A 13,521-nucleotide genomic window follows, 5' to 3' on the forward strand; every position below is an offset into this window, starting at 1 on the left:
CAGAGTCTACAGTGACCTGCCAAAAAGGGTGGTCTTGGTCTCTCCATGCATAATGTTCTGTTGTGGCACATATTGCCTTCATGGTCTTTTGCCTTTGCCACTACCTGCAAAAGAATGTGGGATGAAGTTGAGGCAATCTTACTGCATACAATCCCAGGATATGGTCCAAATGGATGCACCAACATGTCACCATTCCATCTTGCTAGACTTTCTAAAGGTTTTTCATGAGTGTTTGGTACTGTAATTTCAACTCCTAAAAGGCCATAAAAGATTGGTATGGACTATTCTGGCTTTTATACCCAGTTTCCCCCACAGAATATTTTTTGGAAGTACTGACACCAATATTGAATTTCTTAATTCTATGGATTTTCCTGATTTCATTTAGATTGAATCTCCGGTTTAACATTTTCTCTCAAATAAGACCGGTTTACCATTCAACTGCATAACTAATTTTTGTCTTTGGAGTCTCCTCAGATGGATTCAGTATGAAATCCCGGTGGTCGTGATCCCGGCATTAAAAATCCCGACCGCCGAAATCCCGACAAGGGGGGGACGTGGATCACCTCCCCTTGCGGGCTCGCTGCGCTCGCCACGCAGCGGGCCCGGTGCCTCGCTACGCTAATTTATTCTCCCTCCAGGGGTGTCGTGGACACCCACGGAGGGAGAAAGTGTCAGGATTTCGGCGGTCGGGATTCTGAACGCCGGGATCCCGACCGCCGGGATTTTAACTGCATCCCCCTCAGATAACTCTATAAGAAGCCTGGGGAACAGCTAGTTATTTGCTGGGTTTTAAAGACACCCCTTGAGGTTTAACAAGCTTGGAAACCCATTGATTCCGCATTTTCAATGGGTTAGTGCTTGTTAATACAGAGTTTACCATTCGGGGAAGTTGAAATTTTATTGAATCGCTCTAGGCTTGAAACTTGGATATTCTCTTCAAGCAACAAAACCCTCCAGCTGACTTGAGTGCCCCTTTTGGTCTCCACTTTTCATAGATTGATAGTCCATAGTCAACCATATAAAGTTCCCTGTGAAGTGAAAAAGTCAAAATGGGGATATTCCCTTACATTTTTTTATAAAAGGGTCAAGACATTTTAAAGGAGATGTAAACTGAAGTGCTCTGTGCTATGTGTTCTACTGCCTGCTGGCTTGGCCACGTCCTGCTAGAAACCTTATGTACACTTTTGTGACTGCTGTACCTGCATATAGTCAAATGACAAAGCAATTACACTAAATTGTTTAGCGTTTTTCCAGGAATGTTTTGGTAAATAAATCAAATGTTGCTTACTATGTTTTATTTACTTGTACACCAGTTCTTCGAAATGTCCCAAATTTTTTTATTTTTCTGAGTAAAGTGGCGCAAAAAAAAAAAACAACTAAAAATAAAGTTTTGGGAATACTTTTTTTGTTTATTGAAATGTATATTATTAACTTATAATATGCTTTGTTGGTCTTTATACAGATATATCCGAGATAGAGTCCAATCATTCCTACTCTCCCCAAGAAGACAGGAGATCAAAGCACTCAGACTCTTATTCCTCCAGCGAAAAGCTGAAAGAGCAGCCAATGTGAGAAACCTAATAATACAATTACATGTCACTTGTAGCAGTAATAGCAGGAATTGGGAATGTCCAGGTAGTATAATTGGGCTTTGTAATGAAGTTGCCACGGCATTGTAGGCCTTTCTTTCCTTTTTGTTTCTTTTAAGAAAGTCATGATGACATATAGTGTTGCATGTATACATTATACTGATTACTTTTCTCCTTGCATTTAGCACTAAAGAGGATCCACCCAAAAGACTTGCCAAGATGGGAGCCATGCCCACTCCATTTAAATTGATAAATCAGGCTGATATACCTGCTCCTGTTGCAGTAAGCCCAGGGATTTCGGAGACCAGCACAGATCTAGTTTATGAAGAGGAAGCTCCAGGTCAGAAGGCTTGAAGGGTCTTTACTTTCTGTATACACTTCAGCGTTCACACATATGTTTGGTTTTAAAATGAACCATATCCATCTTATAATAATTGTCTTTGCATTGTTTATTGATCTAGTTTATTGGTATGTCCTAAAACTGTATGGGGTAATTGGAATAGGTTCCAAGTTTCAAGAAACTGCAAGATTTTAGCTAAATTTACAACGGCTTATTTTAAAGGCAAAATCAACTTCTTTTTGCTGTGAAACAAATTCTTGCTTTACATTTTACAGCTAATATTGCCAAAACCAGGCTTATTCCAGAATATTGGCATTTATTACATATACCCCCTGCAACTTTTTTTTTGTTATGTTTTCCGAGTTTAAAGGTGATGGGCTTGCGCATATTTGTTTTATTTGAAGAGTTCGATAGTAAAACCAATATACATACCGCAGAGTTTACTGTCAAATTTATAGGATAGATGTAGAACCTATTTGTGCTTAAAGTCTTTGAGCCATTCATATGCACAACACAAGATTACTAGCATCATCTGGACAACTGGCATGAACTCGTGGAGATCTGTATTTAAAAATGTTAGCTCACAGAGATTTCCTTATTTTATTTTATTTTATCATTCCTTATATTTATGTGTGCGTGTATGTATCAATTAGACAGCCATGGTACTGGGATTTATAGATCTGTACCTGTTTAATATTTGTATTTATATGTTTAAATTCTATACAGTAGAAAAGCCTCTACCAACTCCCAAGGTGTTTCTGGAACCAAGTTCAGAAGATGTGGAGATCTACGGGTAATTATACAGAAAGAATTGTGTTATTTGTTGAAGTGCTGTAACTTGGAACTGTTACATTAGTAGTAGATCAGTGCTCCATAGTTCCTTTTTATTTCATTGTTAATATATTCAGTTGTAATTATTATTTTGGCAGTTGAGATCTAATGATTGATGATGATGCACTTGTAGATTTATAAAATCTGGAAGAACAATTGTGTGAAATTCGCAATTATTTTAAATGCAGAAATATTGTAACTTTCTGTGTTAGCTAGAAAAACAAGATTATAATGCATTAGAAAACAAAACGAAATAAGTTATCCATGATATCCTTCATGGAAATCGTTTTGATTTGTAGAAGGCTCTGGCCTGACTCCACTTGAATTTCAGAAAATATTGCTTGAATGGCGTGTAATATTATTTAAGGTGACTAACTTCACTAAACCCTTATTACTCTTTGAAAACTGCCAAAGCACCTGAAAATATCAGCATTAATGCATTTATGTTGCATCTAAATGTAATTTCCATTTTGATTTCTTGTTAGAGCCAATACAAAAATGATCAAATTCCGAAAAGGTGAAAGTGTTGGTATGCGCCTTGCTGGTGGCAATGATGTGGGCATATTTATTGCTGGTGTACAGGAAGGAAGTGCTGCTGAGCAGGAAGGGCTTCAAGAGGGTGATCAACTGCTTAAGGTAAACGTAAAGCAAACTTATTTAGTTAATGCTCAAATGCTGGATTTCTTAAGGAGGGATTCCAACCCAGAGTAGACAAGATATTAGGACATAGAGGGTAATTTACACCTGATTGCACGGCCGCAAATTCGCACAGTGGACAAAATCTATGAACTGCGCATGCGTACGAGGCCATACTTGCTACTTTTTTTGATCGCCGGCCATTTGAAAGGGGATTGATAGGAAGTAGGCATCTGTTGGTGGTATGTGCCCAGTGAAAAAATCATTCAATGGTGAGTGACATACAAATAGTTTTGAACATATTCCAACGGCTGCGGATAGATATGCAGCCCTACTCTCGCACAGCAATCTCATTAATTCACAAGGAGTGATTTCATTTTAGCAGGATGGTGTCTACCTGAACACTGCCGTGCGATCAGGTCTGAATTACTCTGGGGGCTGCTTATCAAGTATTTTGCAAACAAGCGAAGCAGAATCCCAGATAAGCACTGGTTTACTGGGATAATAGGATAGCTCTTGAGGGATACATTAGTAATGTACCTCAGCTAATAGGTTACCGCCCCAAAGGTGTATACAAATGGTGCAATATGGTTGTTGAGCAATTTTGCCTTAATATCTCTCAGCAATATATTTATCAGTGCACCGTTTTCATCAGCGACCAGAGATTTTGGCTGAAAATTGCACGCTACTCTGTCTCATTCTATCTCTACCTCATTTTGGCTATAAATCTCTTGTGCACCACCGACCAGCAATTTTTAGGCATTAAGGGCTGGCTGCGGGAGCACGCTCCTAAAGATTTATCTCCTGCAATACAAAAAACACACAGGCGGTATGGCCACTAAGCAACCATTTAGCCAGCGATAATGGCTTAAATCGGCCTGTGTGTACACTGCTTAAGTCTGATGCTGTGCTGCTTTTTATCTGCCTTGTCCAGTCTCCTGTGAGCTTCTATTTTATTGTTACCTTTCCATAGCACAAGGCACAACACCTTGCTAGTTTCTGATTGGATTATGATATTTTAATATGATTGACATTAAAGGTTTGGGAGAGGAAGAAGGGATTATTGTAAATTAGAACAATTATACAAGAAACTAGCTTAAGTCCTAGAACAAATATATTTTTATGCATTTATCAATTAGGGGCATCTGGTGCAAAGTGTTGGAGCATGGGTCCTCAAACTGCGGCCCTCCAGATGTTGTGAAACTACAAATCCCAGCATGCCTTGCCACAGTTTAACACTCCCTTATAGCAAAACTGTGGCACAGCATGCTGGGATTTGTAGTTTCACAACATCTGGAGGGCCGCAGTTTGAGGACCCATGTGTTGGAGAATGATAGCATAGAGAGAGTAAGTATGCATTGTGCCGCCGCTAATTCCGATGTGGGAAATAGCGGCGGCTCCCTATTCAATGCTGTCATTAATGACAGCATTGATGCGGGATCACGGCAGAACAGGCCCGACTTCAGAAGCTGTCGGGCCCGTTCTGCCGTGGATTGTCTTTATACGGGCCGCAGATCGACAATCCACGACCGTTTTCATGGCCACGCCCCCTTTGCGCCCATCGGCAGGCGGGACATTGAATCCGGTCTGTCGTTATGCGGTGGATCTGACCACAAATGAGCCAGGATCACAGCTGTCGGCAGGGATCAACAGCTGTGATCCCAGATTGCATACCCCCCCCAAAAGTATAAAACTTAACCAGTAACATGTCAGTTAGGAGTTGATTGGTTCTTTCTCCAGTTTACCACTCTCCAAGCCTTAGTAGATCTGCCCCATGTATTGAAGAGCGATAAAGTACTGCTTGTATTTGCTATTCTTAAAACACAGTCTGTAAATGATCAGGAGTTGATAGGTCCGTAATTTCTCTCCACTTTTTCACTCTCCAAGCTTTGATAAATATGCCCCATATTTATTACATTTAAACAAATGCAGTATAAAGGGAGTCTGAAAATGTATGGTAGTTTTACATAGGAATGGCAAGTGGTGGAAAAGCTGGAAATGGGATTTTTTTAATCCAATTTGTGTTGTCTGCTTTTTTACATATCATAGGTAAATACACAGGATTTCCGATGCATTGTTCGAGAAGATGCTGTCCTTTATTTGTTGGAAGTTCCAAAAGGAGACCTAGTAACCATCTTGGTCCAGAGAAAATACGATGGTAATATTGCATTATTAAAACTATGGCTATTAAATAATTTATATTTGGTCTGAAAGCATCACTAGCAGGGACAAACTTTTAAAACTTTCCTCAACAGAACAAGGTTCTATTTACATTGTAATGTAACAATTCCCAAAATGTAACCGCATTTAAAAATGATTTGGAACATTGTTTCACAATGCACAAGAGTTATTTTTTTTCTGACCCGTGTACTAAATGAATGATGATATACAGATGTGTCCACATACATCGGTACTTATGTAATATCTGGGCTCCCGTTTTTCTTATGAGACCGCGTCCCCTCGCGGGGCTCGCTGCGCTCGCCACGCTTCGGGCACGGTGGCGAGCGCTATATAAAATCAACTCCATGTGTAGTTGGATTATTGGGTGTATGAAAAAATGGGGTGCATTTAACATGTGAGCCCAGATAATACATAAGTATCCATACATCTTGGTTTTACTGCTCCATGTATTATGGTATAATGATAGCTCTTGACACCATACCAAAGATCCATTCATGGCTGTCAGATGTCTTGGTAGTAGGGTAGGGATGCCAATCCTGGGATTTCGGGATCAGTTTGCACATACGCATTTGACTTCTTTATGCCAGTTAGTGCTGAGCATCAGCAGCGCTCTACTCAGAAGCCGCCTGGCAACCAAGTTGTGTGGCGAGAGGTTGTTCAAGCTGACTGCCCCCCTTCAGCTGTATTCACCCATCTGTGTAAGGACTGTTAAACAGCAGTTCCTGGTGCGGCTTCTGGAGGCCAATCTAGGGATTCACAGGGTTTAAGAGTTTTTCATTGAAGTGGCCCAGGATTGGCTTCCCTAGCGATAATATTTGTCCTATGTTTCTTTAGTTTAAAGAACCATTTCAATTGTTTGATACACCACATTAGAAAGAGTTAGGTCTACATGCTTTAACCACTTCGAGAGTTATGGATGAGTCTGAAAACACCACTTTGACATTTGCCAGGGAATTTTCTTTGACCCAAAATACATGATGCCCCCCCCCCCTCCCCAGCACCCCTTTGAGTATTGCAAGAGTTTCTGTAGTTGTAAGGGCTTATTTAGCATACGGATACTTTGCATTGGTGGGCACTTTATGGCTGCAGACTGCCAGCGATTGACAGTAAGGTTGTGTATTCTACTTCACATGTGATGTTGCTGTGGGCAACCAATCAGATCTTGTCTACTATCTTCTAGAGCCGTGTTGTCAAACTCATGGCCCTCCAGCTATTGTGGAACTACACGTCCCAGCATGCCCTGCCACATATTTTATATAATGGATTGCTAAAACTGTGGCAGGGCATGCTGGGACCTGTAATTCCGCAAGAGCTGGAGGGCTATGAGTTTGACACCACTGTTCTAGAGGGTGATAAATAAATAAGAAGTAGATTCTGATTGGTTGCCCATAGCAACATCTCATGTGAAGTAGAATACACATCTTAGTAAATTTTCCACCTAAGGGTTTTCAAATATTCAATTGAGGCAGATTCGCCAGTGTCAGAAGGATGATGCAAGTGCACGGCACTGGTGTTATCTATAGCCGGTGCAAGGTGCACCCAATGCCGGAGTCTACTGTACTGCCGGTGAGGAAGGTGCAGATTTGTAGCTTGCACATGGGCCCCCTCCTCTCTTAAAGTGCCCCTGGTGCACGGTGATGATGAATATGGACAACACTAGCTAGTTGGTAGTACTTTGCATACTGAACAAGTTGAGTTTCCTTACTACTGATAGAAATCATTTCTTCATTCCTTGGCTAGAACTCTTATCTAATACTACTTTTCTTTCTTTATAGTATACAAAAACATTCTTGCCTGTGGCCGAGGAGATTCATTCTTCATAAGAACTCATTTTGAATATGATAAAGAAGCTCCACAGTTCCTATCATTCACAAGAGGCGAGATTTTCAGGGTGGTTGACACATTATACGATGGGAAGTTGGGCAGCTGGCTGGCTGTTAGAATTGCCAATGAGCTGGAGAAAGGCATTATTCCCAGTAAAAGCAGGTAATCCTTTTTTTTTTTTCTTTTTGTTTCCCAGCTGATACCGTTTGTGGCATTTTACCTTTTTAGCTTGCAAAATAAACCTAGCTAATTTTTCTGCTTTTTTTCCCCTAAATGTTTTTTTTTACCTTGGACTTGTTGGATAATTATTATACATATGTGTAAATGTTTAATAGTATAGTGCATGTTATTTATATGATTTTTTTAAGGATAGCTTATCTTTAAAGTAACATTTTTGGTGACCCCTTCCGACTAGTAGAGGAGATGGCTTCAATGGCTATCATGTGGACATACTGTATGTCAACAGAGTACATTTCAACATGTTTAACGTTGAGTTGTAATGTTCACAATATTGACATCTAACCCAATCTTATGTTGACATGTTTGATGTCACCATTTTAACCATGTCTGCATCATAATCTACATTGAAGGTGTCGACATGATAAATGCTTACCATCTAGGATAGTTTTTCTCAACGTCAGTCCTCAAGTTCCTCTAAAGCTGGGCACACACCTACAGATGTAACTGTCCAATCTGTCTGGTTGGAACAATCATCCATTTACTCTCAAATGCTGAAAAATGGACAAAAACTATTATTTTATTGTTGTTTAATCAAATTGATTTAACCAATATGGGCAGTATTCAATGAGGCTGATTCGCCATATTCTACGGCGAATGTGTGCTATTTTCGTGCTCTAAGGTGAATTTTGTTACTGAAAAGTGATTCACCCTATTTAACGTGCAATATTCGCCGACGGCGAACAGTGAATGACGGACAATTCGCCGTCTGATAGTCACCGCAATTAGCTGTGGTTTTTCAATGGGTTTTTCAATGTAATTTGCCGTGAGTGTATTCAATGATCAGATGGAGAATTGCTTTCTAAGTGATTTTCGCTGTGTGTCACCGTGTAGCAATCGCCATCTTTTTTTGGGGTACTGGAATGTGAACTTTTAAAATAAAGGTTTTTTTTTTTTAAATTTGGTGTAAAAAAATCAGGAAATTTATTATGTGAATGGGCATGCTATTTTTATTCATGTGCTTGCAGCACATGAATATATATATAATGTTAATTTTTTTACACATAACAGCAATCAGGGGGCCGAGAGCAGAGAGATGCTCATTAGATATTCATATATTCACTGCTCCCGATCGTTACATATGCACGATCGGGAGCAGTGCAACTGGTTCCCTACCTGCGTCCCCTGCTAGCTCTCCCGGGGGGGCAGCTTTTGCTGCCTGTGTCCCCGGGATCCCTGCTTCTGCCCCACAGTGTCAGGCATGGAGGGTTCCATCTCCCTGCCTACCGCCATCCCCAGGCTCCCTGCGGCGTTCGCTGCAGGGGTTAAGAATCGCCATCAGGGGCAGCAAGCCCCTGCGGCATTGAATACAGTGACAGGGAGGGCTGGCAGCGAATGCTCCAGCCCTCCGGAACACAGTGACTGTGCAGCTAATCCTAAACAGGATTCACTCCACATGCCGATTATTCTCATTGAATACTGCCCAAAGTCTGAACAACCATCATCTGTTTTCCAGTGTTTGGGAGCAAATGTTTGTTCCCACCAGACAGATTGGACAGATAAATCTTTAAGTGTGTACCCCTGTTTAACAGGTCATATTTTATGGATTTCATTAATCACGCACAGTTTTATGCTGGAGTAGTAATTATGCCATGTGTATCCACCGACCGAGATCTACAAAACGTGACCTGCTTGGGAGTAATTGTTGGAGAACAACTGGTCTAGGAGAACTCACTTTTGTCACTTCTGCAATGCAGCTTCTGTCTGCTCTGTATATATTATGCATTTATTATAAACTGAATGACCTTTATTTTTCAATCTGAGCTCTAATTGATCTGCTTATCCCCACCTTTCTATGTGAATTTCTGTGTAAATATATTAAATGAAGGTCAGAACATAATATATATATAATGCATGCCTATGAATTATGATTTTCTCAAGAGCAGGTGGACCCGCCTAAATGAATCAGGAATAAATTGTTGCAACATAAAGAAATTTACAAATTAGATTTTTGGTACCACGTCAGCACATGATGATTTATAATCCTGATCACTAATGTTCCTAAAGCTGTGTACTGATAGCGTAATTTAGCAAATGCCCACCCAGCTGTGATGCTAGTCCTTAAGATGAATACACATGGTCTAATTTTGGCTATTTATGATTTTTATACTGTGTAGATTATACACTTTCTAGTCCAAATTTTGCTTCTTTTTTATGCAATACCAAACCCTCGGGGGTGCTCATCAGCATTGCAAGCTGTATACATATGGAGCAATATGTACTATGTTTTCTACCATTATGGACCATATAGTCCAAATCGGAAGTTCATATTTCAGCATATCTATTCCCCTTTACATCCATGCTCCAATATATCTGCAGATATATCTATCTAGGGGCATCAGCTGTGCTGCAAAGATGTCCCCATTATGTCTATTAACCATGTCGTTCAGAGACATATCAGATGTACACACCCACCAATCTGCAAATTATATATTGTTGTGTATACCCAGCTTTAGATGGCTGTTTCTGTCATTATTATTGTGTTCTTTTTCTTTAACAATCTTTAAAATACTTTAAAGAACTAAACCCAAATAATATACAGTCTGTATTTATTTTTGATACTTACCATAGTATTATTAGTTTTAAAATCAGCTGGCATACTGTTGTTTCTATGTGCGATGCTTATTACTTGGCTATCATAATTTGTGTTTATAGTGTAGTAATGTGTTTTATGTTTTAGAGCTGACCAGTTGGCCAGTGTGCAGAATGCACAGAGAGGGGCACCTGGCGACAGGGCAGACTTCTGGAAAAATCGAGGTCAAAGGGCAGGGGCAAAAAAGAATGCAAAAAAGGGCAGAGACGACCCAACATCCATGTCGTGGATCAGCACCAAATTCCCCTCCTATGAGAGAGTCCTGCTGCGGGAAGGTAAGGAAGAGCAATTTGTGTGCTTTATATACCTCAAAAAGGAAGAAAAAAAATCTGTGTTATGAAAACTTGAGTTGCACGTCACCCATGGTCAGCCACTGTTCTTATTTTTTATCTATAAGGTAACACAAAGATTCTTTAGCCACGTACAAAGGGAAAAAACTGACAAAAAGATACAGGTGCAGACTGTATATAAATTCATATATATACATAATTACAGCGAGCAGCCAACATAATTATGTAGCGAAGACAATGGTGAATGGGACCTGTTAAAATATATACATTCTCAGACAGATCACGCTACACAATGGCTAGTTTAGTGTGCGGTTACTTTAACTGGAAATGTCAACTAACGCTATGTTTTTATTCTTATTGTAGCTGGCTTTAAAAGACCGGTTGTGGTGTTTGGTCCGATTTCAGATGTAGCAATGGAGAAACTTGCAAACGACATGCCAGATCAATTTCAAATAGCCAGTAAGTGGTGACCTGTTCGCACATGCAGTGCCACTCAGTTTTATTATAGTATGTAGTTTAGAACAAATGTGAGATTTTTTTCTATTTCACTATTCCAGAGACTGAGCCTAAAGATGCTGGTTCAGACAAGTCCAATGGAGTAGTGCGGCTAAATACAGTTAGACAGATTATTGAACAGGTACGTTACAACAGGCAATCCGTTTGGTAATATTACTCTCCTATAGCAGCCCATACACGCTGTTTTGTGGACGTGCTGTACTAGCACGGATCACATTGCATTGCATTGCATGTTCATCCGTTGTGCATGCAATGCGATGCAATGTGATGAAACCTAAGTACAAAAAGTATGTGCTTGCACATACTTTTTGTACTTAGGTTTCATCACATTGCATCGCATTGCATGCACAACGGATGCACATGCAATGCAATGCAATGTGATCTGTGCTAGTACAGCACGGAAAGCACGCCCTCATAGCAGCGTGTATGGGCTGCTTAAAAGTCTCCGAAAATATTGGAACATGTTTTTCTCGATTTCAGAATTTTCTCCAGACAAAACATGCCAGTTTTGAGACAAGTTTTTGTTGTAGCGTCCAATAGTAAAACAAAAATTGATTGGCTGTGGAGACACACATGAGGTGGAAGGGGGGGGGGGGTGGGTGTATCCCATCTGATAATCTATGTGCTTTGTGTTTATTTTGGGCAGTATGTTGAGGTAAATGGTGGACTGACAGCATATTAGTCGGGCAGGTAGGAACCACTCACCCCAGCACTGATGATGGCAAAAACTTCCTGAAGAGTCCCCACTAGACTCAAACCGAGGTCCTGGACCATTGTTCTATGTGAAGGAATGCTCCTTCTCAAGCATGAGAACAACATGGTGTGTGGGGAGGGGGAAGAGCCAAAGCTCAGCAGCGGCACCTTGGGTGGGAGTGGCAGTCAGATTCAGTCACAACTTAGTGTTGAATCCGCTGCCCAATCACATCTCCCTCACTGAGGATGCGTGCCTAAATGTGGGCTGAAGTCACAGCTCTGTTAATGAGAAGGATGTACAGATGTTCAATGGACTTTTACCGCTCGCAGCTTGGCCCCACTCACACTTATGTGATTTTACTATTTCTCGTGGATTTTTTATTTTTTTTAATCAAAATACAAATGATTCATTTATGACTGTACCTCCCTGTAAAAATAGAAAGAAACAAATGAAGTCCTCCACCGCGAAGAGCCAACAAATTATAGACCAATAGGACAGTCCGACCAGATTTGGTTAAAATATACCAGCTTTCCTATCCGTTGCAGCTGTTATATTTGGGATGGCTCGATGGCCCAAAAAAGCCGAAAAAGAAAACTTGTAAAAGATAGAACTATTTCTTTATTTATTAACAGTTTCTTATATAGCGCAGCATATTCCGTTGCGCTTTACAAAAGGAGACAACAAACAGGGTATTTACAGACAGTCAAAAGGTAGGAGGGCCTTGATCGCAAGCTTACAATCTATACTGCGCAATAACAGGAATAGACTTTTTGACATTTATTAATATTCGCCTCTAGTAATTGGCACAGTATCCTAAGATCACATAAAGCATATGACTGAACAATAAAAGAAAAAAAGCACAACCAGTTGTGACCTCATAGAACACTTAAAATAACATGATACTTTAAATGGGCATACTATAATAAATTGATTAGGCATGCACTTTCGCTACAGTTAGTGGTTGTTAGGCAATAAGCAGAGTGGATTTTGCTTAGTCCGTAGCAACTGGTTAGTAGGCAATTCTGTGTCGCAAATTTGACACCATTAATTGTTAGTATTGATAAGTGTCACCGGTTTAACTTTTTGATATTTTCAATTATTAAAATTGGTGTATATGTGATAGGTTTGAAAATGTCCAGTTTATTATGTCTAGCCAGACATTATAACAGAGGTACCTTACAAGATGTCACCCTCCTCTTCTCAAGCCTCCCAGTCTTTTATGCTGATCGACCTTTGGAACAACTTTATCCGGAGTTTGAGATGTGTGACGTACTTGCTGTAATCAACAATGGTATCCCTCCTGTGCACTTGCCGATTGTAACCTCCAGGATTCAGGAGAAGCAAGTACTTCACACATCTCAAAGTATATAATATATATTATATATATTTTACTGTTTCTTAATTTTTTTATTTTTTTTTATTTGCAAGGATAAACATGCTCTTATGGATGTGACCCCTAAAGCAGTAGACCTGCTAAACTATACTCAATGGTTCCCTATAGTAGTATTGTTCAACCCCGACAGTAAACAAGGAGTGAAAACCATGAGAAATAGATTGTGTCCGACATCAAACAAAAGTTCTCGCAAGTTATATGACCAGGCAAATAAGCTAAAGAAGACGTGTGCTCATCTTATTACAGGTGAGTATTTTTTTTTAAACCAAATTATATTCCAATATCACTAGATTCTTCAATTTTGAGTAATAGTAGTTCATTGTAGTCCATTTCCAATGTATGCAAACCTTCCCAATCCATCTGCAGTCATGTTCTCCTTCTATTTCACAAACTGCAT

At 40.0% G+C, this 13,521-nt stretch overlaps 1 protein-coding gene across 5 annotated transcripts in view; it reads left to right on the forward strand.

Moving 5' to 3' along the window:
• TJP2 (tight junction protein 2) overlaps positions 1–13,521 on the forward strand; it is an 89,857-nt gene that overhangs the window by 66,266 nt on the left and 10,070 nt on the right. For 4 of the 5 annotated variants that reach the window (XM_083186068.1, XM_083186064.1, XM_083186067.1 and 1 more), the window contains 10 exons: positions 1,463–1,568; positions 1,775–1,929; positions 2,656–2,722; positions 3,246–3,396; positions 5,446–5,554; positions 7,353–7,563; positions 10,319–10,506; positions 10,885–10,980; positions 11,079–11,158; positions 13,160–13,370. In XM_083186068.1, coding sequence (XP_083042194.1) covers positions 1,463–1,568; positions 1,775–1,929; positions 2,656–2,722; positions 3,246–3,396; positions 5,446–5,554; positions 7,353–7,563; positions 10,319–10,506; positions 10,885–10,980; positions 11,079–11,158; positions 13,160–13,370 — 1,374 coding nt within the window. The remainder of the gene's footprint in view (positions 1–1,462; positions 1,569–1,774; positions 1,930–2,655; positions 2,723–3,245; positions 3,397–5,445; positions 5,555–7,352; positions 7,564–10,318; positions 10,507–10,884; positions 10,981–11,078; positions 11,159–13,159; positions 13,371–13,521) is intronic. The other variant, XM_083186065.1, reaches the window with a different exon arrangement.

This window comes from Crinia signifera, chromosome 1 (assembly GCF_055691185.1).
Source record: "Crinia signifera chromosome 1, ASM5569118v1, whole genome shotgun sequence".
NCBI classification, from domain to species: domain Eukaryota; kingdom Metazoa; phylum Chordata; class Amphibia; order Anura; family Myobatrachidae; genus Crinia; species Crinia signifera.